Source organism: Artemia franciscana, unplaced genomic scaffold, assembly GCF_032884065.1.
Source record: "Artemia franciscana unplaced genomic scaffold, ASM3288406v1 PGA_scaffold_1179, whole genome shotgun sequence".
Taxonomy (NCBI): Eukaryota; Metazoa; Arthropoda; class Branchiopoda; order Anostraca; family Artemiidae; genus Artemia; species Artemia franciscana.
In genome coordinates, this window is record NW_027062617.1 from 1,349,522 (window position 1) to 1,374,376 (window position 24,855).

A 24,855-nucleotide genomic window follows, 5' to 3' on the forward strand; every position below is an offset into this window, starting at 1 on the left:
ATCACAACAAAATTAAAAAAGTATTGCACAAAAATAATCAATATGTCGTTTTCCCCAATAATTATAAAATCACAAATTTCTTAAACACTGGTAAAGATAAAATCCCAGTTACTCGTCAAAAAAGGGTTTATCACATACCATGTGACTATGACAATTACTATGTTGGCAGAAGCCATCAGAGTTTAGAAAAAAGCCTACACCAGCATAAAAAAGGCATAAACGAAGCATTAATTTCTAATAGTTCTAATAATTCCTTTGATTCTGCCTTAGGATTATGATTTTTGATAACCCCAGCCACAAAACACTTTTAAAAAATCATCTCTCATTAGTAATGATTAGGGCATAAAACAGGTGGTTAGGGAACCAATGTAAATTAAAGTCAAAATAAATTGATATATTTATCTATATAAGGACTTGGGAAAAATCATTAAATACTTTATACATAAATTAAATTAAAACGATCTGACGGAACATTTTAGTAAACCAATAGACAATAGTAGTGAACCTGTTACAAATTAAACAAAAAAGCAAGATTTTCTAACTGAAATTAAGGAGCAACATTAACACTCGAAACTTTGTAAATTCTGTATATGAACGGTTACTCCCTCCTTAATACCTTGCTTTTTACGCTTAATCTATTAGCATTTTTAAAAAGGCTTCCTCTTCCAAATAAACGGCCTCTGTGTTTCTGTAGCCGTTCTGAAAAATTTGGACAAACAGTCAAACTATAGCGTAAAGAGCAAGGGATTGAGGAGGGGGAAGCCCTTCTTATAGGGAATAATTACTGTCCGTTTGGAATTTTAATGTTGCTCCTTGACTTTTCAAAAATACCTGAACGTTTTTCATAAAAAATTCTTTACCTTAATCTGTTTGTAACTTTTTAGGTTTTCTATCTTTAAATAAATTCATAAAAGCATTAATAATTTCCTTACCCATTTTATTTTTTGAAGGGATACACCAAACATATTTACTAAAACAATCAATCATCGTAAGAATGTAATTAAAATTATTATTTTCCTTTTTATACTGTTGCATATAAACTAAATCGGCTTGCCACTGTTCATCCATACTATGTATATAAAAGCGTCTTCTTCAATTGTTGGAAATCTTCATTTAAAATCGTGTGAATTCATTTGAAAACGGGATAAATTGATGCGGTGATCTTGTTGGGATGTAGAACTCGTGCTCACATTGTAAAAAAGTGTAAAAATGAGACCAAACTTTGACTTCCAAGGACCTGTTTTCATGCTGAATGTCGGGATGGAAATAGTTCAAAATATTTAATATTATATATTAAAATGATATAAAATGGATCAAAAATGATATAAATTGATGGGGCGATCTAGGTTGTCCAGAATCAACAATTACTGTACTATTAGCTCTGCTTCTATTGGTTATCAGATAGAACACTTAACAGATACAAGATTTAGAAGGAGCTTTGACATATAACAAAAGAAGATTTGAAATGAACAGAAGAGAGACAAAATAGTTCGGATAGAATCCAAAAACCTTTTAAAATATGAAAAATATATTAAATGAAGAGAAGAGAGATATAAAAATTAGGATAACACTAAAAAAAAAAATACTAACCTGGATACACACGACGAGAAACTGCTTTTGCAGAAAGAAATTGAGGGACATAAGGAGTGATGGAGTTTCATAGTGGAACTGATTGATAAACAGGAGACCTCTGAGCTGCTGTTAATGATCGTTTGGGTAAAATAAATCTCTGAGAAAAACTACGTGAAGAAGAAGAGTACCTACCTGAGCCTGTCCGTAAGAAAAACTTCTGCAGAGACGGTGGGTGTACCTATAAAAGCAGAACGCTGACGACTTTTACCCACGATGACTTTTACCCAAAATGATTCAGCAGAGCTATTCCATATAAATACGATCCGCCAATACCCAGATTAACAGAAGAAAAAAAAATTGCGTAGTTTCTAGATTTTTTAGTTTTTCTAGATTTAGTTGTGTTGAAATTCAGCTTATATTTTTTTTTGCCTAGTCAAAAGCATAACATTTCAATTAGTAGAACAAAATAAGAACAATCACCTTCCTTAAATAAAACCTACCAGGTGTGTTAGTGTTGCCAATTCATGAAAATAAGGGGAAGGGGAAGGGTATTTTACATTGTTTAAAACAAAGATACAACGAGGAAGGTATTTTGCAAACTTTATGGGTTAACTCTCCTCGTCCAATTGGTATCCCTGGCAAGTGCAGAGATCGGAGGATCTGACCCTAATTTTGGGTTGCTTATTATAAATGCCATGTGGTTTTACAAACGACAAGAATAGAACCCAACCGAATTGAAAATTTCATGTTCTGAGAATAAACTATATATAAAATAAATTTCAAAACTTTTTCCACAAAGCAAGTTTTTCACATAAAACTAAAGAGCTCCTTTAAGCCAAAATTAAGCAGAAATACAGTCAAATAATCTCCTAAGCGTAAAACTACCCCAAATCACTATCAATGAGTAAATGAAACTCAAAATGAACAGAAATTACAATGAATAGCACAGACACTCGAAACGAGCAAAAATTAACATGAGTAGGGATGAAAACCCCCATGTCTTCTCAAGACCAGAACATAATTTCCGATTTACTGAAAAAACAAACGACCGCGGATTGTCAGTTTAATAGACATATGCTGATATTCATTGCTTTAAGTTGTGATCATTTTTATTTATGAAAATAAAAAAGTGAAAACATTTAGAACGTAATTTGTTTTCAGTAAAGCGCAAATAATGTTCTGATTTTGAGAAGGCATAGGGGCTATAAGTACTACTCATGTTAATTTTTGTTCGTTTTGAGTTTGACTTGCCTATTTATTGTAATTTCTGTTCGTTTTCGGTTTCATTTACTTATTGACAGCGATTTTGATAGTGACCACCCTTTATATTAAACCCTTACATGCCCCGAGGACATAACTTACAGCCCTTGCCCTAAGGGCTGTTGGGGTTTTTCATCCTCAAAGACATAATTTCCAGACCTTTTAATTACGATGAAAAAAATAGCTATCTCAAAATTTTGATCGGACGTGATTGGGGAAATGGTGGGCGTGGGAGGGGGTTGGTTGTCCTCCGTTTCAACTATTAAAAAGGCACTAGCCCCTTTTAATTTTCAATCGAATGAGCCCTATTCGAAGTTTCTACGTAAAATTTCTATTAGATGCATATCGGGAAAATACTAGGTGTCAGGGTAGAGAGTCATCCGCCCTCCAATCATTTTGGATGTTATAAAAAGGCATTAGAACTTCTGATTACCAAGCCAATGAGCCCCGTCCAAAGTTTCTACGAACAACTTTTCTATAGAAAACCATATCTACCACCCGGGCATAACTTACAACCTTTGTCCTGGGGACTGTGAGGGGTTTTCATCATAAAAGACATAATCTCCAGACCTTTCAACTACGCTGGACAAAATTTATAAACTAAAAAAGTGAAATAAAATTAGTGTTAAAAGGCTTAGAAAAGAACATAAAAAGAGGGAGGAAACAAAAGAATCAAACGAATGTAAAACGTGGGCATTTGTACTGAAAATAAAAAGGATAACTAGCGGGTTTTTTTAGTAAAGAAGGGACAAGGTTTTCCTTCATGCAGGTAAAGCAACAGATGGGGGACACGATAGGAACGGTTTAAGAAACAATACGTGGAAGGCAGTGTCTGGGTGGGAATTGTCTTTTGGGGAAAATGTTTTCAGTGCGAAAGTTTATAATGAAAGCAGTTGGGAGATCATCAGTAGGTAACTGACGAGACAACACCGGAAGGCTCTGGACGATGGAAGCAAGGAACTTGTTAAGATTATTAGGAATAACGTCTGGAGATTCAGGTAGGTTGAACTCAAACTGGTCTAGCCTCCTACCACACAACCTTTTTACCTCAGAGTACCAGCTTTTTGATTTATTGGTAAATAGCTCTTCGACCTTATTCTTGTAGTAGGATTAATACGAAGTGCAGATCCCAACACATATTATGGAATAGCTTATCTTATATCCGATAACAAAATTTTGGCAACAATTGCTAACTCTTTTACCAATAACCTTTACGCTTATTTTAGACAGCGCTACTACGCTGCCTATGATCAGCAGTCCCAACACATATTATGGAATAGCTTATATACGAAAACAAAATTTTGGCAACAATCGCTTACTCCTTTACCAATAACCTTTACGCTTATTTTAGACAGCGCTACTGCGCTGCTTATGATCAGGAGTCCCAACACATATTATGGAATAGCTTATCTTATATACGAAAACAAAATTTTGGCAACAATCGCTTACTCCTTTACCAATAACTTTTACGCTTATCTTAGACAGCGCTACTGCGCTGCCTATGATCAGGAGTCCCAACACATATTATGGAATAGCTTATCTTATATACTAAAACAAAATTTTAGCAACAATTACTTACTCCTTTACCAATAACCTTTACGCTTATTTTAGACAGCGCTACTGCGCTGCCTATGATCAGGAGTCCCAACACATATTATGGAATAGCTTATCTTATATACGAAAACAAAATTTTGGCAACAATCGCTGTACTCCTTTACCAATAACCTTTACGCTTATTTTAGACAGCGCTACTGCGCTGCCTATGATCAGGAGTCCCAACACATATTATGGAATAGCTTATCTTATATACGAAAACAAAATTTTGGCAACAATCGCTTACTCCTTTACCAATAACTTTTACGCTTATCTTAGACAGCGCTACTGCGCTGCCTATGATCAGGAGTCCCAACACATATTATGGAATAGCTTATCTTATATACTAAAACAAAATTTTGGCAACAATCGCTTACTCCTTTACCAATAATTTTTACGCTTATCTTAGACAGCGCTACTGCGCTGCCTCTGATCAGGAGTCCCAACACATATTATGGAATAGATTATCTTATATACGAAAACAAAATTTTGGCAACAATCGCTTACTCCTTTACCAATAACTTTTATGCTTATCTTAGACAGCGCTATTGCGCTGCCTCTGATCAGGAGTCCCAACACATATTATGGAATAGCTTATCTTATATACGAAAACAAAATTTTGGCAACAAACGCTTACTCCTTTACCAATAACTTTTACGCTTATCTTAGACAGCGCTACTGCGCTGCCTATGATCAGGAGTCCCAACACATATTATGGAATAGCTTATCTTCATTACGAAAACATAGTTTCGCCGATAATCGCCTACTCCTTTAACGGGTTTGTCAATAAAAACAAAATTAACTGATTAATCGTTAATCAGACATCGTTTTAAATTTGAATCGTCACAGGGTTTTATGTCTGGTCGTCTGAAGTTTTAATATGGATCTTTACTTTGAAAAACTTTTTTTCCGAAGGTTATTTTTTTAAATTTATTTTTTCCAAGTGTAACTCTGTCGTTCAAAGAGAAAAAAAAATGGCCAAGTACATTCGGGAATTGGTTTCCCTTTCAAGGGAACACTTCCTCACAATAGACAAACGTTTGGACTCACACAATAGACCAAACTTATCGACTCTATGTTCATATGTCTTATTAACTTCATGCAATGAAATTTCGATGAACAATTCAAGCTGGTAAATGACTTTTCTTTATACTTAAATATTTAGTATCCAATCAACTTGTAGAGACGCAGTATGAGACATAACCTCAAAACCTCTGTCTTCGATGATTGCCAAGAATATAGGTTGACTCTCAACCACACCAAATCGAACATCATCAGGTTTTGTCCCCTAAAGCGTGACCTCGAGTTACCCCTCCCCCCTAGCCTTTTCCATTTGTTTTGTCGTCAAAGATCTTTAGAGTTGTGTTTTCACCTGATTGCATGTTTACCAAGCATGTTCAGAAGATAGTAAAGGCCGACAACGCATCAGTACAAACTCTTATCGCAATGCGCTGCAGCGTCAAAACTACCTATCTTACTTGCGTCAGACCGTGACTCGAACACGTTGCGGCGGTTTAGGGTCTATTCGTTTAGAAAACCAGCAACTTATGCGATAAAATTGAAGCTATCCAGAAAGGAGCAGCAGCAATCATTACTGGAATAGCAGCAATCATGTCTTTTCGGAGCACGTTGCTTGCCTTACTTCAGCCTCGTCGCACGTTGCAGCGAATGCCTGAACAACGTTAAAGCTGAAATCAAATCCCGTGAAGAGAAACTAAAACTTGTTCCTCCCTCGTATGGTGGAAGTGTATCAAAAATCGTATTGATATAATATATATGAATATGTGTTTTGTATTTTTTTTTTAAAAGACTACGTAAACTACGTAAGCCTTGTGCTGGTGTATATGTCTAAATAAACCTCAGTCAAAATCCAACTCAATGGAACAATCCGCTGCCTACTGTACTTCAACGACTACGTCTGATACGTATACGATGTGTAAGGGTCCAAATCAACAAGGTCCAAAAGTTCTCTTGCGACCAAAATCAGACCTAAAAATGAGGACGACCGAAACACGAAAGAAAAATGCTGAGTGTTTATTTCTTTAGTTTTATTGAATTATGCTGATTTTCAGCTGAAATTCTCGGGTTCTTGGGAATCATGTAAGTATAGGCTATGCCCTCCTTAAATTACTTGTCTGTACTGATATCAATAAAGGACACATTTCTATCCTTTTTTCTATTTTTTTTTTTGTGAATATAACTAGCAGAACACTTTATTTCTTTTCTCTTTTCTTAAATTTTTTTACTGTTAGTATATCAGACCTTAACAGAAACTTTCTAATATTCCCTGTGAGCGATGAAAACTTTCGATCTACAGAAGGAACAACAGAATAAGTTATTTTGACAGGAACACAGGTTGGGAGTAGTGGACGATATGTTTAACCATTCACTCCAGCAACTGCATGCAAAAAAGCTAAATGTTGGTATACTTTCCTGGTTTTTACATAAAATTAATAAAAAAAACAAGTTTTTTTAACTGAAAGTAAGGAGCGACATTAAAACTTAAAACGCACAGAAATTACTTCGTATATGAAAGAGGCTGCTTCCTCATCAACGCCCCGCTCTTTACGCTAAAGTTTGACTCTTTCTCTCAATTCTTCTTTTTAAAACAGTAAAAAACTTTAGCGTAAAGAGCGGGGCGTTGATGAGGAAGCAGCCTCTTTCATATACGAAGTAATTTCTGTGCGTTTTAAGTTTTAATGTCGCTCCTTACTTTCAGTTAAAAAAACTTGTTTTTTTTTAACTGCAAAAAAACTAAATGTTGGCATACTTTCCTGGTTTTTACATAAAAAGAAATCTTTAAATGACGCGGAAGGAGTACTACTAATACTACTAACAACTCACCGCAGCACCAAGCCGCCTGAGGTGCCAATACAGCTATGCACGCTTCTCCTTCGTTTTAATATATTAGAAGCGTCACTCTTTACACCCACCCAGGAAGTTCCCATTTCACTTGCATATTTCTTTACGACATTCTCCCACCTCAACCACGGACTATCTGCTTTGTGTTTAGCCCTAGACGGTTGACTAAAAGGACAATCTTTGGAAATCTGTCATCCTTCATCCGCAGAACGTGCCCTAGCCATCTGAACCTTTCTCTCATTATAGCTCTAGAAAGCAGGATTGAACCACATCCCGTGGTTCAATTCTAAAATAGCAAAGAATACTTCAAATTTCAGGATATGTTAACAATGTTTAATAAATATCGATTAAAAAGATACTACAACACAAATAAAAAGCAACCCTCATTGACATACGGTCTTTATTCTGCAATTGATATACAAATATTCTGATAATCTATTTCAGTTTCACTTTTACATTCGTTATCATCCAATCAAAGGGCATATCTGAAAAACTAATTGTGACAAAAATTTGAGTTCTTCAAACTACAAGCCTTTTGGCGGTGGTGGCCAAAAGAGGATAGGAATAAATCCTCACTTCGAGAAGAAGGAGAGGAATAAATCTGACATCAAGAAGGGGTCTTGTGTGCTTTAGACAACAAAAATATTCTCATCAATCTTGGGGTATGTCATGATTTCACCCACCCAAAAGAACAAAGGCCACTTTTGAACTTGAATATAGGACAAAGAACTATCTGACTGATTTTAAAGTACTAATTAACAAGTTGCTTCTGTCAAACATCAAGTTTTACAGATACGCCATTTGACCAAAAACGCCCATAATAAACACACAAAATAAACTTGTCTTTTTATACTACACAAGTATTTTAAGAAATTATAAATAGTTAAGTCACCAATGTATATTTCAGTATGCATGAACACGCTATGTAAAGGAAATGAGACTTATAGAAGAAAATCAAACAGAAACAGAAATAATTATACCAGTTTTACCGTCAAGATGAGAGCATTAGGAGATTTGTGCAGGTGTGTTCAAAGAATGGGGCTAGGTTAAGGGGTGGTTGATTTATTTAAATTTGTCTCTGTAGCAACAGAAAATCCATTTTTTAATATATTTAACAGTTACAAAAAAAGGTGAAATAAGCAATTGAAAATCATAGGAGGGGGGGGGCACGTTCTTCTCCCGCTTTTTAAAGAAATGACAAGGAACGCTTTGAAAATGGTTTCGCTTTGCACGCAAATGGACGATTTCAGATCATAATACTCCCTGCCACCAGCAATGGTTTACGTATCCTAGCTTCATAGTACTACATCTAAATTCATAATCTTATAAATAAATTTTATGATGTAATCAGTGTTCCTAGATTTTCTTTTGAGTACCTCAATCCAATTACCATTCAAATTATTAAACATTTCGGTATTTTTTCATTATAGCAGGTTATTGAAGAAAACTACATTTTTTAAGAAAGGAGTTTGATCCAAAAGGCTCCCATTTGAAGAATGACACACAGGAGACAAATTCGAGGCTACTAAATTGAAAAGTCAGGTGCCACAACGATTTGATCTGCACACTCTCCCTCTCTCTCACCATTGGATCTACAGAACGACAAGAATTTCTCATTTTCAAAACGAGATTATAGCTATTAATGGAGGTGATAGGTTTTGTCAAGCCAGAATGACCAAGCTCCGTTGCGATGTGAATTCCTAGTGACATTATCTTCCTAAGAAATGTCTAGAAAAAAAAAGGATTCCTTTGAACACCGAGCCAAAGAAGAATAGTTTACTTGTGGGAAATATTATGGCTCAACACTGTTTGTTATTCTTATTGGCTTAAAATACTGCCAGGCTTGAGACTGATGCTATTTGATTATGTATGTGTGGTTTTCAAAAGGCATAGTTATTTGTTCCCCCAGAAATAAGGAATAATGTGATAGATTTGCGAAAATACTATGCAAATAAGCCAGTGAAACCAAAGTACATTTGTTAGCATGGAAATATAGGACATTTATCTTTCGACTCTTTTTGGAAATTTAGTCATTTTTTTCAATGAAGAGAAAAAAAAGGCATCTTTCTGTTAAAATGCCAAAAAAGTGTTTTCAAAATCTAAGGGGAAGGGGGCAATGAATCTAGGGGACGATGAAACCCCCTTCCCGAATTGACGCCACTGTGAATATCCTATAAAGCTTTCTAGAAGGGCGATACCGCTTATTGTAGACTGATTTGTGGTTAATATTAATGAGCCACTAATCTCTCTTTTTCTTTTCAATCTGTCTTAAAAAAATAAGCAATAGCATAAGTTCTTAGAAATGCATCAAGAGGAAAAGTGATTCAAATTTTGGACATCCTTGTCCCCACCATAAGGAGGAGGATTACCAAGATTTGGACCATTTCCTCCGGGAATTCTGATTTCAGGGGAAAATATCTACACGAGATTGATTTGCAGCTTCCTTACATTCTTCAAGGTAGAAATCCAACAATGACTCGGGTTGATGTGCATATAAAAAAATGCTTGGAAGGAAAAAAAAAAGTGCGACTAGTTTATTTCGGCTCTGGATTAGGCATTTTCGCACTGTATTCTGTTTGGGCGTGCTTTGTAATTTGTTTTGTATTTGTCGTTTTATTGCCCCTCGGCTTTTGAAATGCACCCATCTATCTATCTCGTGGCCAAAATTGGGCTACCAAAGCGAACTATTCGACTTCTGTCAGCACCCAGCTAAAGAAAAAGCAGCAAAATAGGTAAAACATCAGATTAAATTATAATGACTAAAATCCAGAGTAGAAAAAAGGATTATCGATTTCAAACAGGATTTACGGCGGTCAACCTGAAACCTAGTTCAGCAGCTTATGTCACTGCTAAAAGCTAATCATAGCGTTAATCAGTGCTAGCAACTACGATGAGATGAGAGCAGTATTAATGTTGGTAAAAGAATTAGAGGCCTGTTAAAAGAACAGGACAGAAAAATAAACTAAAAATCGTGTAAATTTCCTTTCAATGAATTGGCTTGATTCCACTTTGCTAACAGCACGCCCTTCTTCAGGTAACATAAACTTCAAAAAATTACTCTTCCGCATGCTGACCCATGGCCCGCGTTGCTTAGGTACCCTTCTCCTGATTCAGCGGGAGTGCAATGCGTGGTTAAGGGCAAATCATCCGACGCTTCCCCTGCTTTCCCCCCCCAGATTTCTCCCGGCACATATTTGGAGTTGAATCGAATCTGGCTGAGCTTAAAGAATCACACCGGTGACCCCCGTTCCAAACTAAATAAGCAGCGACATCAAGACTCGAACCCCTGCCCTCAGGGGCAAAGAGTTTCAACCTTAGCCCTTCTGCAGGTGACAAAGACCGATTTTAACAAGAATATTACGACATCTAACTCAGAAGTTATATGTCGATGCCCACTTCCGCGAAAATCGGATCAATAACTAATTCTTCTACTAAAATTAACAATGGTACAAAAATGATGCTTTGATCCAGAAATAAAAATGGACCCTCAATTGATGTCAGATCTTAATTATAGCCTTTTGCCGGGAACATCTGATTCAGTAGCTTTTGCTATTTATGGATAAATACCGCATCGTTAAAGAAAAGAAAATTAAAATACTGGTTATAGCCCTTTACTTTCATATTAGAAAGTGCGCTTTAATTTCATTGGTTTATTTCTGTGACAGAATTTTGCAGGCCAATCATACAACTCGCTATTTCTAGAGAGGAAAATAGCTCTGCCTTATCGGAACGAGGTTAATCGATGCTCTCTTCAACCGAAAAAGCAAATCTAACAAGGGAACAAATTTCGGGGAGACAAGTAATTCCTTCTTTAAAAAAATCTGATTGGCTCTTTCGTGAGAAAGACGAATAAAAAAAAAACTTGAAGTCAAAACATTTTTTATAAGTGAACTCTCTGTTTTTATATGGTTAATACCGACACACAGGTAAATTAACACTCCTTTCGCCCCTTTCAAAGCTTCTAGTTAGCCTACCTATCCAGAAGTGCACGAAAATCAGACTTATTAATCTCATCCAGGCGTAGTCTGGGAAAACTGACCTTTTTCGGCTATATTGATACATCAAAGCCACCTAAGAAGCTTTTTAAAGTATATTGAGTAAATTTCGTTTTATGTTTAGGTTATTTTTTCGGGGAAAGGGTTCGGATTTACTTGTGAAAATAATTTTTTAGATAAGCATACGATACTATGAGATAAAAACTACTTTATTTCGGAAGCGCTATGTCAGAAATAATTTTTTTCATGCCAGTAGAAACGAAAACTTTAACGCAGATTGAATTATCTTTTATTTTATTGAAGAAGCGGTCAATATCACATCTAAGCGATCTTCCAATTCATCAAAAGTGGAAGAAAGTTTAACAGAGACGAAGCATAAGCTAAATAAACAAGTAAAAAAAAGCGTCAGGCGATTACTCAGGAAACTGGAATAAAATTTTGCATATTTACTGGAATCGAAGAAGAAAATCATACTGAAAAAAGTCACATCCATGAATATACATTGTATAAGTATTTCACACAAAAATATGTAAAAATATTTAAACACACGACAATAAATTGCAACTCGAAGATCCAAGCTTAATTCTACGAAATGCGATGCTTTCGTACATGTTTATGACATATATCAAGTCAACAGCGCTGGAAAAACCCTATTTTAAGATACTTGCGCTAATCTTGGATTCAACGGCGAAGCAAAATAAACAAAAACAAAAAAACAACTATAAAACTAATTCATTTGATCATACTGCAATTATTTTCACAAAATGCCAACGTGTAACTTGCCAATATCAAAATGCGACAAGATAAGAGAAAATATGAAAAAAAGGAGATTGCCGGGACTAGAGCTAAGTGAAAACGATTCAATTTTTTCGAACACATATGTTCCCACCGAGAAAAATCAATAAAACGAAAAAACATTAAAATATAAAAAATAAAATTGTGCAAAGCTTATCACTTAAAAAAAGATTAATATTTTTTAGTGTCTACAAGTACAACGACCAATATAAAACAGTTTTTAAAGTAGGTTGCGAGTCTCAGGATTCAAAATGGATGTCTCGTCACCCTCTAGACAAAAATGATAAACTATGAGATTTTTTATTGCAGCAAATAAATCAAATTATTTGCAAAAATACGTATTTAGTTTGTTCTTTCCGTTGTGAAATTTTTCGTTTAAAAGTCCTAAATTGTCAGTTTAATCTAAAAACAAATTTTTAAAGTAGAGTGTGACAGCTGAAATGGAAAACTAGTTACTTAAAAATTGGGTTAAAAAAACCCATAAAAATGGGTTAAAAAACCCATTACTTAAAAATTATACTTTCTTAGATAGTTTTAAATCATCGAAGAAAAACCATGTTGCAAATACATGTATATCAAGTTTGTTCTTTTGAATTTAGAAACCATTTTTAGCTCTGTCTTAGATTGGGAATAAAGGTGCTAAGGATATATATTTGCAGCCAATAACGTGAGTAAGGAAACGCAGTTTTTCTTTTTACCCATATTGACATTGAATCAACATCCGATTATAGGTTCAGAAAGACATTTGATTCGGAAGGAAAGGAAGGCAGGGTCTCTTTTAAACGGCTTATACAGAAACTACGCAAAGACAAAATCTTCCCGATGTAATTGTGTATAAGCGAGCTAGACTTCAATTTTCAATGATTGTAGCAAAAGAACAAAAAAGAAAAAAAAGAACTTGTAAGATGTATTAAGAAGAATATTTGATCATAAGAAATACGATAATTATTGCGTCAATTAGACTTCAATTTTCGCTGATTGTGTATAAAAAAAAATCGCATGATGTATTAAGTAGAATATTTGACCATAAAAAACGAAAACATAGGAAATTAAAATTGTAAATTATCGTAAAAAGCATGGTATGACTTGTACATACGATTTACCTTCAAGGAGAGCATTAAACTGTCTTGATTGGTGTAGTAGCCTGTCTTAAATTGGGAATAACGCTACATGGATCCTTAACTGTCGGGCCATAACATGAATAAGGAAGTATGGGTCTATTTTACTTTTTCTTCTTAGTAATGAACCAATATCCGATTATAGGTTCGGACAGCCATTTGAAAAGAAATGAGAGAAAGACAATGTCTCTTTTAATCGGCTTATACATGAATTAAGCAACCACAAAATTTGTCCGTTGCAATTGTGTCTAAGCTTCCTTGACAAAATTGGAGTGCACCTAGGCCCCCTCCCACGCTCCTTTTTTTCCCAAAGTCAACGGATAGCAATTTTGAGATGGCCATTTTGTTCATCATAGCCAAAAAACCTAATAACAGTGTTCTCCCACGCTCATTTTGTTCCCAAAGTCAACGGATAACAATTTTGAGATAGCCATTTTGTTAATCATAGTCAAAAAACCTAATAACAGTGTCTTTAGTGACGACTTACTCCCTCACTGTCCAGTAGAATTCTTGGAAGATGTAGAATTCTTACGATCGTTATTACACCAGCTAAGACTTCGATTTTCAATTGCAGTAAAAACAGAAAAAATAAGAAAAAAACTCGTAAGAAATATTAAGTAGAACATTTGATCATAAAAAATACGAGAACACAGGAAAGTAAAATTACTGGCAAATGATTCAACATGAAAAAAACTTGAGAGCCAAATTTGAAAGATAAGAAAATAAGAGATTCTAAAAAGATTCAAGCTGATAATATTCGTAAAAAGAATAAAAATAACAGATCAGTAGTATTCAACTAGTAAGCGGTACATAGGTGCCAATAGTTTTTATAATTCGACTACCCTCATGTCCACATTGTTACTAACGTAAAATCAGGACAACAGTTGTACCCCCCCCCAAAAAAAACTTATTAAAACTTTGGCGAAATCAATAACATAAAGCTGCAAAGTAGTATTTGTTTTTACTGCTCATAAAACAAAAAGGATAAGCTGCCAATAAAAAAAAAAAGGTACCGGCTGTACCTTATGTAAAAGCTAAAATCCGCAAGAGAAATATCTTGTAAAATACAAATATTGTATATCCACAGTAATTTTGTTTTACCACACGAAAGCAAAAAAAAAAGAGAAAAAGAGGTAGGAAAAAAAAGAACAACTAAAGACGCTTGATAAAACTATATAATATTAAGAAACAATATATTGTTATATATAGCTCTATCCCTAGTTTAAAAATATTTTTATTACTATTTATGATTATTATTAGTGCTGCATTGAAATTCACGTTTTCTTTAAAATAAATTGAAACAATCATTGTATTCCTATGTAACACTAAAAAAGAAAAAGAAACAAAAGAGAAGAAGAAAAAAAAATGAAGAAGAAAAAAAGCGAAATTAAATACTGGCATTGTATTGTAAGGACCGTACAGGGAGGATCAATATACACGAACCCATGGCTAGAGATGAAACACTCTTTTATATAATTTTTTTGGGTTACTAACGCACCACGCTGGGGCACTCGAGAGTACAAGACCATTCAAGCGCTTCAAACAAGTTCACATTTTGGAATGATCGCACAGTTGCATATATATACGCCCGCAAATGCGATTGGAGGGTTGGAAAGGGGGCAGTGATTTACGCGTGAATTGCACTGGACAGAAAGGATGGACATTCGGAATTAAACAATGAAATCCAATCACAACAATTCATACTGTCTAAGATGCATCCGTTGTATAATGTCACGACAGTCGTTAAAGACCCGTCGAATGTTTTCTGTATCAACTGCACAGGTGAAGTGGGGGTAACAATAGTGCTTCCCGTCGCCTGATGCCGTACTGATTCGCTAAAATAAAGAAAAAACATTTTTAAGTCATAGGTCATCCGACTCATCAAAAAGCAAAACTAATTAAGTCCATTATTTAAATTTTGCAAGTTATATTTTTTTTTTTGCAAAAAAGATCTTTTTTTAAACAAAAAAGACAATAAAGAAATCCCAAATAAGAAAAAAAAATGTGGATCATAGTATCTGAGCAATCCAAAATTCAATGTGATTAAATCCATTTTTGAAGGCTTTTGTTTTGATTTCAGAAAAGATCCTCAACAATCTGCAACACTTTCTGAAATACCCCCGACATTGACAGGGGTAAAAACAGATTTCAGGCGTTTTCCGTAGCCAAAACCTACTACACACTAGTGCAATTGCCAAAGAAGGCATCTACGTCCAGCAGAAAGTGAAAAAGGACAGAGGGAAAACGGAAATAGAAAAAATTATTGACGAAATCCTCTATCTTCATTGATTTCTCCCCTTTCAAAAATGAAAAAAAAACAGTAATTTGCGATTTCCCCGGTCGCTTGAAAAAGGCCGGGCAGCCCCACGAAAGGGTTATAAACTTGCGATGTTACATTCCTTCTTTTCTTTTTTTTTTACAATTTGAATTAACTCATCAAATGAAACACAAATCCTGACTTATCCATAACACAATTTACTACGTGTCCTGAATACTAAAAAAACGCAGAATCATCCCATTATCTTTATGTTCATTGTTTGTTCCTATCGTTTTTGTTTAGGTAGCAACAAACGTCAGTAAATATTTAGCTTCTTTAATTCCCTTAATTCAATGCCATGTTCCTTATTACTCGATTTGGTTGTCAAGAAAAATGGTGATTGACTAAGATAAAAAACGGAGGAAAGAACAGATATCGTAAACTTAAATCCTTTTAAGTGTTTTTGGACTCGCTGTTTAGGCAACGAAAGATCCAGTCATAACAAAATTTATCAGGTCGATTAGTTCTATCAAACTAAGACAGAAAATTTTCACCCTAAGACAGATAAAAATCACAGTAATTCATAGATTCATCGGGTAGGTGCAAAAGCTATTTAAAGTTCGGTTTTCTTTGGGGTCACCGATTTGAACCCAACTCCCCCCAAAATTTTTGCCCGAGTCGAAAAAACGTAAAAAAAGTATAGAAACAAATTTCGATGCGTTTTTTATTGTTTCTTGTAAAACGCCTCGCTCCCTCTCTAAATATACCCGCTCGAACAAGAATCCCGGAAACGTCCTTGGTTCGAACAAAGTTCTAACAAATGTCCGAACAGTGAAATAATACTAAATGTAAGCGTTAATATTGGAACTACATACGAAAATTTGGAATTACCTTATCCTTGACACTTAATAGTCAACATATAGTTAAATATCTTTCAAGTACTTTTTTATACAGCTAAATATTGGTAATAAGGGTATTTGACTCGCTGGGAGTAGCAAAAAAAAAAAATCGAACTAAATTGAACTTTAGTGCTGGTTTCAGCTAGCAACGGGATTTAATATAGTCTTATGAATTGGACTATTAATATGACATCACTAAAATGTCGTCCTCAGCAGCCAATTCTCATTGTGAACGGGTCTTAACGTAAACAATATATAAATATTTGGAGAAAATATTTTTCTTTCATTTAAAACTGTTTGAAATTATACACTAAAAACTTTAAGAATAAGCAGTACAAAAGTACCAATGACTGAACAAGTCAAAAGATGAATCTAAAAGCAGAATAAAAGTCTTTGAAAAGGTTAGAAGGTTTAATTTTAACTAGGTTTAAGTTATAAGATTGCTTAAGCTGAAACATTTTGTTGAGCAGATTAATGTTCCCATAAATTTGCAAAAAAATTGGAGGAAGGAAACAATAACGAAAAGACGAAAAAACGGCAGAAAAGGATGTATCAACTCCACAACCTCCAACAGATATTGTCCCTTTGGTGGGTGATAAGAAAATTTTCACTGGTCTACCCTATATTCCCAAACTGAGTGATAAAATGGGAAGAATCCTAAGAAAAACACAACCTTAAACAGAAACATAAGCGACATTAGATTTTTTTATGGGTAGGCCCGCGTGTGGCATTGTGGAGAACAGGAAAAGAAAAGAGACGGTACTTGTCTATTATATAAAACACACTCGAGAAGTGAAGTTTGGGGACAAGTTTTATTTGAGCAATACTATAACATGATGACATCTGATTAGGAAATTCGGCGCTTCGCATTGATACTTCAGTTCCATAGTTGTATCAATTTTTCTCAAAAGAAACTTATGTGGCGTCATGAATGCAGACTCGCAGCTAAAATAAATTTAATCGCTTTCTTCTTACACATATGTTTATTGATTTGGTTTGATTTTTATTGTTTGTAGTACTGATGAGCTCATTAAGGAGAAAACACAATACTAGTTTTTAAAAATTTCGCCTTTGCTAAAAAAAAGGAGATGGAGGGCCTTACCCCCTCCCTCTGGCTTCAACCATGCTTTGGACAAAACAAAGTTTGATTAGCAACTGTAAATAAACTTGGTAACTAGAATTATTAAATAATTTTAAATAATCTTAACACAATTTTTGTACAAACCAAGGTTTGTACCAACTTGCACGTAACCAGAAACTGGAAAAATAATGAAAAGAGCCGTGAGGGTTATCTAAACGAGTCATAAAACATGCTTTCTGTAGAGAAGTTTTGAATAAATGCAAGTCCATGGAAGAATACTTACAACAATAATAATAACAAGCATTACTTTATATTCTTCTTATAATACAAATACAATTCTTTTGGTGTCCTTCAATTTCCCGAGAATTCCCCAAGAATGTCACGACAAACAGTTCTTAACAGATGTTTGTTTCTTTTTTGTATAGGGCTATTCCGACAATTATTAGACGAAAAACGAAGGTCTTGGCCTACATCAAATTTCGAAAGTCATTTTCATGGCCCAAAAAAAAGAGTGTATAAAAGAGGAAAATTCAAGGGAACATTTTTTTCCCTTACCAAGAAAAAATGTTTGGACGCTCCCTGGCGCAATATTACTATCTAAAACCACACATTATTGTGAAACCTAATAGATAATCTGTGCTAAAACTATTAAGCTGCCCCTCTGGGGTAAAACATTTTGTGGCAAATTTCAAATAGTCCCGTCACTTCGTGGGTTCCTCTCGCATTATTTATGAAATTCTAGCTATTTCCCTGTTGCAGTGGTGATTAGAAGTTAGCACTGTAAATTTCCGTATTTGCTAAAATTTAATCCAAACCCCTCTTTTAGAAATCCTGGATACGCAACTCAGTCAAGTCATACCTGGGAGACGGGACAATAGCGAATCATTTCGCCGGATCACCCCCTTTCGCCTTGTCATAATTAGCCAGTGTGGTCTCAAAAAATACTTATGTCCCCTCAATGATATACGCACAATGATATACTCACATACGCACAATGACCCACCGGTCCTCCTCCATAATAACTAATGCCCAATCACACATCACCCTAAATAATTTTTACCAAACATCAAGTGAACCAACTTAGTTCGATGAAGCTCTAAAATAAACCCACATATTAACCGTTCATTTAATATGGATCTGGACTACGTGACTCTAGGAATGAAATGCACCACCTAACGTCATTACTGTCTCTGGGAACCTCAATATATAGTCTTTCGTTAATTTTAAATCGACCGGCACCTTTTGTGCTGATAAGCATGCAAATGTGATCTTTAATCCTACAGAGAATTTTTTTTTTCACACATATTCAGGCTAGTCCAAAACAAGGGAGTTTAATTTCTACCTCCTGAGTGGCGTTAATTTGCAAACATTTAAGGGAGGGGGAAGTTGTTTTTCAAAATCTAGGGGGGATGGGAATTTGTCTTTTTTCAGTGTTTTCAATAAAGACACAAAAAAGGCATTTTCAATGAAAATACCCCCAAAATCATTTTTCAAAACCTGGGAATAGGGAGAATTTAGGAAGGACCCCTACCCCTTGCCTTCTATTGACGCCACTTTACCTTCCAACTCCTTCGCACCCTTTCTAAATTTATCTGAGCCTCATGGGAGGCTAGAAAATTTGGGTACATAAATGCACTTTTTGAGGCATCAGGCTCATCTCCCTCTTTTCCACCTAAACAATGATTCAGCAGCCCTCCTCGATGATACCTGATGCGTTATTATACATCACTGTATACGGCCTGATCAAACATCAAGAGAATCAAATTAGTTAAATGAAACTCAAAAATAAAAATCTATATCAACTGTTTGTTTTGTACGGACTACGTCACTCTTTAGAATAGAAAGCGCCACCGCGTAGCAGTACTGCCTCTGAAGCTAAGCAATTCAATATACAGGTTTTCCATAACTTGGAATCCACTGGCTGTCTCAGAATTTTCAAGTTCTGTGTCACTCAGTATTGTGCCAAAAATGACAGAAAACGCTACTTTCTTGTGGAAAAATCTGTTTGGCTACTCAAAAAGAGCACTAGACCTTTTACTTTACGTTTGAATAAGCCCTCCCCTGATTTTATGCGTCCACGTACGATCTACACTGGAAAATAATAATAATAAAAAATCCCACATTTTCGTAGATAGGAGCTTGAAACATATACAGTAGCGTTCTTTGATATGCTGAATCTAATAGTGTGATTTTCATCAAGTTCATTTACCTTTACGGGTGTGAGGAGGGGGGGGGGCAAAATCAGGCAAATTTTTTCAGGGTCGTAGCCCTTTATCTGAAACATTAAACTTAATGAATTTTATACATTTGAAATCAGCATAAAATAAACAATTCATTTAATGTATTTATCCTTGTCAAAACTTTCTTTTTAAGAGTTTCCGATTCAATTAGCAGGTGTCAATCCTTACTATTAACCTATGTCACACCTTGCAGTTCGTTACCACAAATGGTTGGGTAACTTGAGAAACGTTCTAACTACCATACCCCCTTAGTTCTATAGATTTTGAACAACCATTGATATTAAGCTCTAGTGAATTTTTTATCTGTGTAATATATACTAGAGAAGTACGTAACAGTGATTAGCACCATGTACAAGAATAATATTACAACGCTTGATATGGGAAACTAGTTGAGTAGTTGGCTCGGGATGAAATCAGCAGTTAAGCATAGTTATATTTTATTTCCATTTCTATGGGTTATTTTGATGGGCTTTCCCATAAGGAACACAGCTAAGGCTAAGGCTAGAAATGGTATTAAGTGGGAAGGCAAAGATCTCGTTGTCTCCGATTTTGCAAAAAAAAAATGACTCAATTAATTAATGAATGAATTTGACTGAATTAAAAATAACAAAGGTCGTTACTTCAAGCTAATTTATATTCACAAAGTAATATCATTTGTTTTTTACTAAGTAGCCTATATAGCGTGTTTTAACTTTATATAGCCCTATACATCCAAGACTTAATGGGTTTCGTTCGTTTCCATCATTTTTTTATTGCTTGTTTTTCAGCTCTAAATGGGTACCTGGAGAAATCTGGGGAAGGTAAACAGGAAGGGTGTGCGAAAAGCATAGGATGGCTGGCCCCCAACCCCCCATTGCCCTTCCTGGCTGAAGGGCCAAGAAACGGAGATCAGCACCGCCGGTACGGACTGTACAGTCTAAGCCGTATCCTTTACTCTTTTTTTTACCGTTTTTCATATGCAGTTGGATCATAATGCAAAAAAAATGCCAATTAAAAAACAAAATAATTTTAAATAAACAACAGAACCAGTAACACTTTTGCCTATATTCTAGGGCTACATTGAATAGGAATTTTAAAATCCAAAAATGAAAGAAACATTTCTAGGTGATGAGATGACAGCTTCATTGTATTTTCGCCCAGAATTTGTCTTTGAAAGCTGAAGTTCAGAAATAATAAAAGTTGAAATAAGTTAAAGTTCATAATTCCTTTGATCTCTCCCGTAGATTCATATAAATTTTACGTAGTTCCTTTCCTGGTGTCTAGAAGAATTTGACCCCCCCCCCCTACGGAATTCTATGTAATTTCACCTGATAGGCACCGAAGGTATGGTTCTGGATTCACAATGCGGGGTGAATCACTTTTTTTTCTTTTTTTTTTCTTTTACTGGGCAAAGAACTGTTTTTACCATGGTAAGTAGATTGATTCATGCTTTCCTTAATTTTTAATTTATTAGTAATCTCTATTTGGCTTTAGAAGCCCATCAGATTCAGTACATTAAAAGAGTGTCAGAGTTTAACTGAACTGTAAAATCGACAGCCGGTTACAAAAATACCATCACAGGTTTCCAAGGATCAATGTAAGAAGCTGAAAGTTTACTTCCACCTTATAGATTACGGAAGAAAGAAAAATTAGAGAAAATCAATATAATAAGAGACTGGTCAGACGAAGGGATGCATTTGATATTATCGGCGCCAAACCTGTTTGGAAAGCAAACAAGTCCATAAAAGAAAGAACAAAAAAAACTGAACGGAAAATCATTTCCTTTTCATGAAAAAATTATCGACTTACCAATAAAGAAAAATTATTTTTCTTTGTTACCAAACCGAAATTATTAAACTGGCAGATGAGCCCCGTACAAAGCTTTTTTCTAGAACCCTACTACTACTAATAATAAATCACTGCAGTACCAAGCTGCCTGAGGCCAACACAGCTACGCACGCTCCTCCTCCAACCGAATAGATTGGTGATGGCTTAATTGGTAAAGGATGAATAAAAAATCAACAAAATGAAAGTGCACCCAGTCTTAGTAAAGAAAGAGGTGTCTTCCTCGAATTACCCACAACCTACCCAACCCCCGGCCTCTTCGTACAGAAAGTGTGGTTATAGAAACATAGGTTACAAGGAAACTTTCATCTGTGTTCCAAACATAAAAGTAGTTGTAATAAAAACTGATTCTAGAAGAATACAAAATTGAAAATATATGAAAATAAAAAATCATAAAAACCAAAGGGCGTTCACGCGAAATAACCTAGGTGCAAGAACAGAAAAAAACATAGAGGAACGAAAAAAAAAGCAAAACAAGGGAGAAGTAACAGAGGAAAAAACAAAAGCGAACACTGGATCTAATACAGGAACCAAAACAGGAGCGAACACAGGAACGAAGGAGCAAAGGAAGACACAACCGAAGGTTCCACAAAATGTTGGAGAACCGGTAGAAACACCTAAGCTTTCTAACACGTCAAAAGTTAAGTCGGCTTACAGAGTTACACCATCAACCCCATTCCAATCCAAATAATCATCGACATCAGGACTACTAGCTTGCTATTCTAGACTGACTCCTCGAAAATGTCTGAATCCCATTCTACCTTCTATGTACTGATGCTTTCTCGTCACTACTTCGTTTGGATTTGAATGTCTATTATTACCGAATCATTGAATGCTTACAACATGGTGAAGAAGTTGCTATGCCTCTAATCTAAGTGCGTTCTAATATTCAAACAAAGGTCTAAGCTGCATTTTAAGTTTGCTTAAAACTTGCTGAAAAAGTGGAAGGAAGATCCTGAATTAAAATCCGTCAAGAGCCGCGCTAAATTGTGGCTGAGGATGTGGATCGCCTGCGGCCGACCAAAGAGACGACAGGTATTTTGATTTAAAACATAGATACAAACTACATTTTAAACGGTATTTACGCGTGTTCGCTATAACGGCTCTGAGTTTCGTGCAGCTCAGCGGAGACGTGTTATCAATTTAACCAAGATGAATTGGTCTGACAGTGATGTTTGTATTTCTAGTGACGCTTGGCTGAATCCTTATAAAGAGTTTGATGAATTAATTATAGTGTACATTATTTTTTAACATATCTTTGTTCTAAAACTTTTGCCCACAAATGTCCAATAGAAACTTGATATTCCTGTATCACTTGCGATTGTTCTAAATGATGTAAAGCAACTTAAATCAAAAAGCATAGACTCTGATGGTATTTTTGTGAATCCCTTGAATTTAGAGTTAGTTGCTTTGATTTCACATTTACAATTATTTTTCCAGATGTGTCTGTCATCTTCTCTTGTCTAGTTTAGTTCTCTTATCTAGTCTTAGTTCTCTCTTAGTTAGTTCTTAGTTCTCTCTTGTCTAGTTCTCTTGTTTAGAGTTAGTTGCTTTGATTTCACATTTACAATTATTTTTACAGATGAGTTTGCTTTGATTTCACATTTACAATTATTTTTACAGATGAGTTTGTCATCTTCCCTTGTTCCTGGTTCATTTTTATGCGGAACTGTCACTTTTATTTCGAAACGAGGAAAAGACCCCTTGAATTACAATTCTTATAGAGCAATTACAGTTGCCAGCAATCTAAGTAAGGTATTTGAATATATTCTTCTGCCACATATCAATAAAAACTGTGAGCTTGATGTGAATCACTTCGTATTCAAATCACATGTTGGTTGCCAACATGCTCATCGCGCACTCTTGCTGAACTATTTTGTACTTACCGCACAGATGACTGTGCTGCTTCACGCTCTATTATGACCACAAGAGGCCAACAACAGGTACTTAAATAAATGTGTAAAGGAAAACTTAAAACTCTAGAAGAGAAAACAAATAAAAACCACAATTCCCTCCGCTCGCTGCGTCCTGAAGCCCAGTCAAATCTTATTGTACCATGTTGTACCACATTTTGTAAAATGTACCAGGAGATTTGTGATTGTACCAGAATGTACCTTTAGAGAGGTGAAATGTACCAAAATGGTATAATTGTCCCGCTGTTGGCAACCCTGCACTTTACTTCGCTAAGGCATTTAATTCCGTTTAACATGCCCAGCTTTAGCATTCTCTTGCTGTATCAGAAGTTAATTAGTCGATTATTTTATTGCTGCGTTCTATGTTAGATTGAAGATGCAGTCATGTGTCTTTGGAAATACCCCTGTTAGGTCAGGAGTTCGCCCAGGCGGAGTTTTACTCCCATTTTATTCAAAATGTGTATTAATCGATCTCCTAAGTTGCTTAAGCAGATGATATATTGTTGATTAGCAGAACGAGATCAGGCGTGATCCACTCGGTTGATCTTATTTCTCGTCTTTTTCCTAATATCGGATTAACCCTGTATGTTGATAAATGTGAGTACCTGACAGTCAATGTAAAATCACCAGCTAAAGTCTTTGCACTGTCATGTGGATCTTCTTCAATTCGATGAGCAAATGTTATTAAGTAGCTATCTGGGTATCCATATATGCAGTGTGCTCTGTGCAAAAGCTCTTGTCGATATTAAACAAAAGCTTCAGATAGGCTATGGGAAAGTCGTCGCAAATCGTGGTCGTTACTCACGTCGAGCACTCGCCCGTCTTTATAGTACATTTTGTGACCATTCCGTTTTATTTACGTCTGGCATTTATCCACTGCTCCAGAAGAAGCAACTAAAATCAATTCGAGTTATGTACTTTTGGTACCTGGAGTACCTAATTTATTTACCTCGTTCTTACCGTAATCAGGTCATTGTTAGTAAATACGGTGTTACGGATATTACTCAGTTATTTGAAAGACTAAAAACTGTTTTAGCTGATAGTGCTGCTTTTCCTCTAGGTTGTTTCTACCCGTTAATTAGATTGTTTTGCCGTTAGTGAATATGCATTATATTTGCGTATATTCTAGTTTCTTCATGTGTTTTTTTTTTCTAGTACTCTGCTTATTTTTTGTTGTAGCGGGGTAAAAATAAATTATTAAACTATAGCACAAATAGAGATTTCAGCTTGTAAGTCGTTAAATAGGGTAAAAGACGAAAAACATCAAAGAAGCTACGTGACTATAGAAAAATGGTTCGGTACTTGTATGATATTGAATAAAAAAAAAACGTATTGACGAGGGGGCGAACCCCCTCATATACGTAATAATTTCTAATGTTGCTCTAATAAGTTCTAATGTTGCTCCTTACTTTCAGTTGAAAAAACATTTTTAAGTTAATTTCTGAT

The 24,855-nt window shown here is 35.2% G+C and overlaps 1 protein-coding gene across 1 annotated transcript in view; it reads right to left on the minus strand.

Annotated features, from left to right (window-relative positions):
• Positions 1-7,598: 7,598 nt before the first annotated feature.
• The window catches only part of LOC136041189 (guanine nucleotide-binding protein G(s) subunit alpha-like), a 128,920-nt gene continuing 111,663 nt past the window's right edge, over positions 7,599-24,855 (minus strand). Inside the window, exon 10 of the mRNA XM_065725748.1 lies at positions 7,599-15,030. Coding sequence (XP_065581820.1) covers positions 14,884-15,030 — 147 coding nt within the window. The 3' untranslated portion in view covers positions 7,599-14,883. The remainder of the gene's footprint in view (positions 15,031-24,855) is intronic.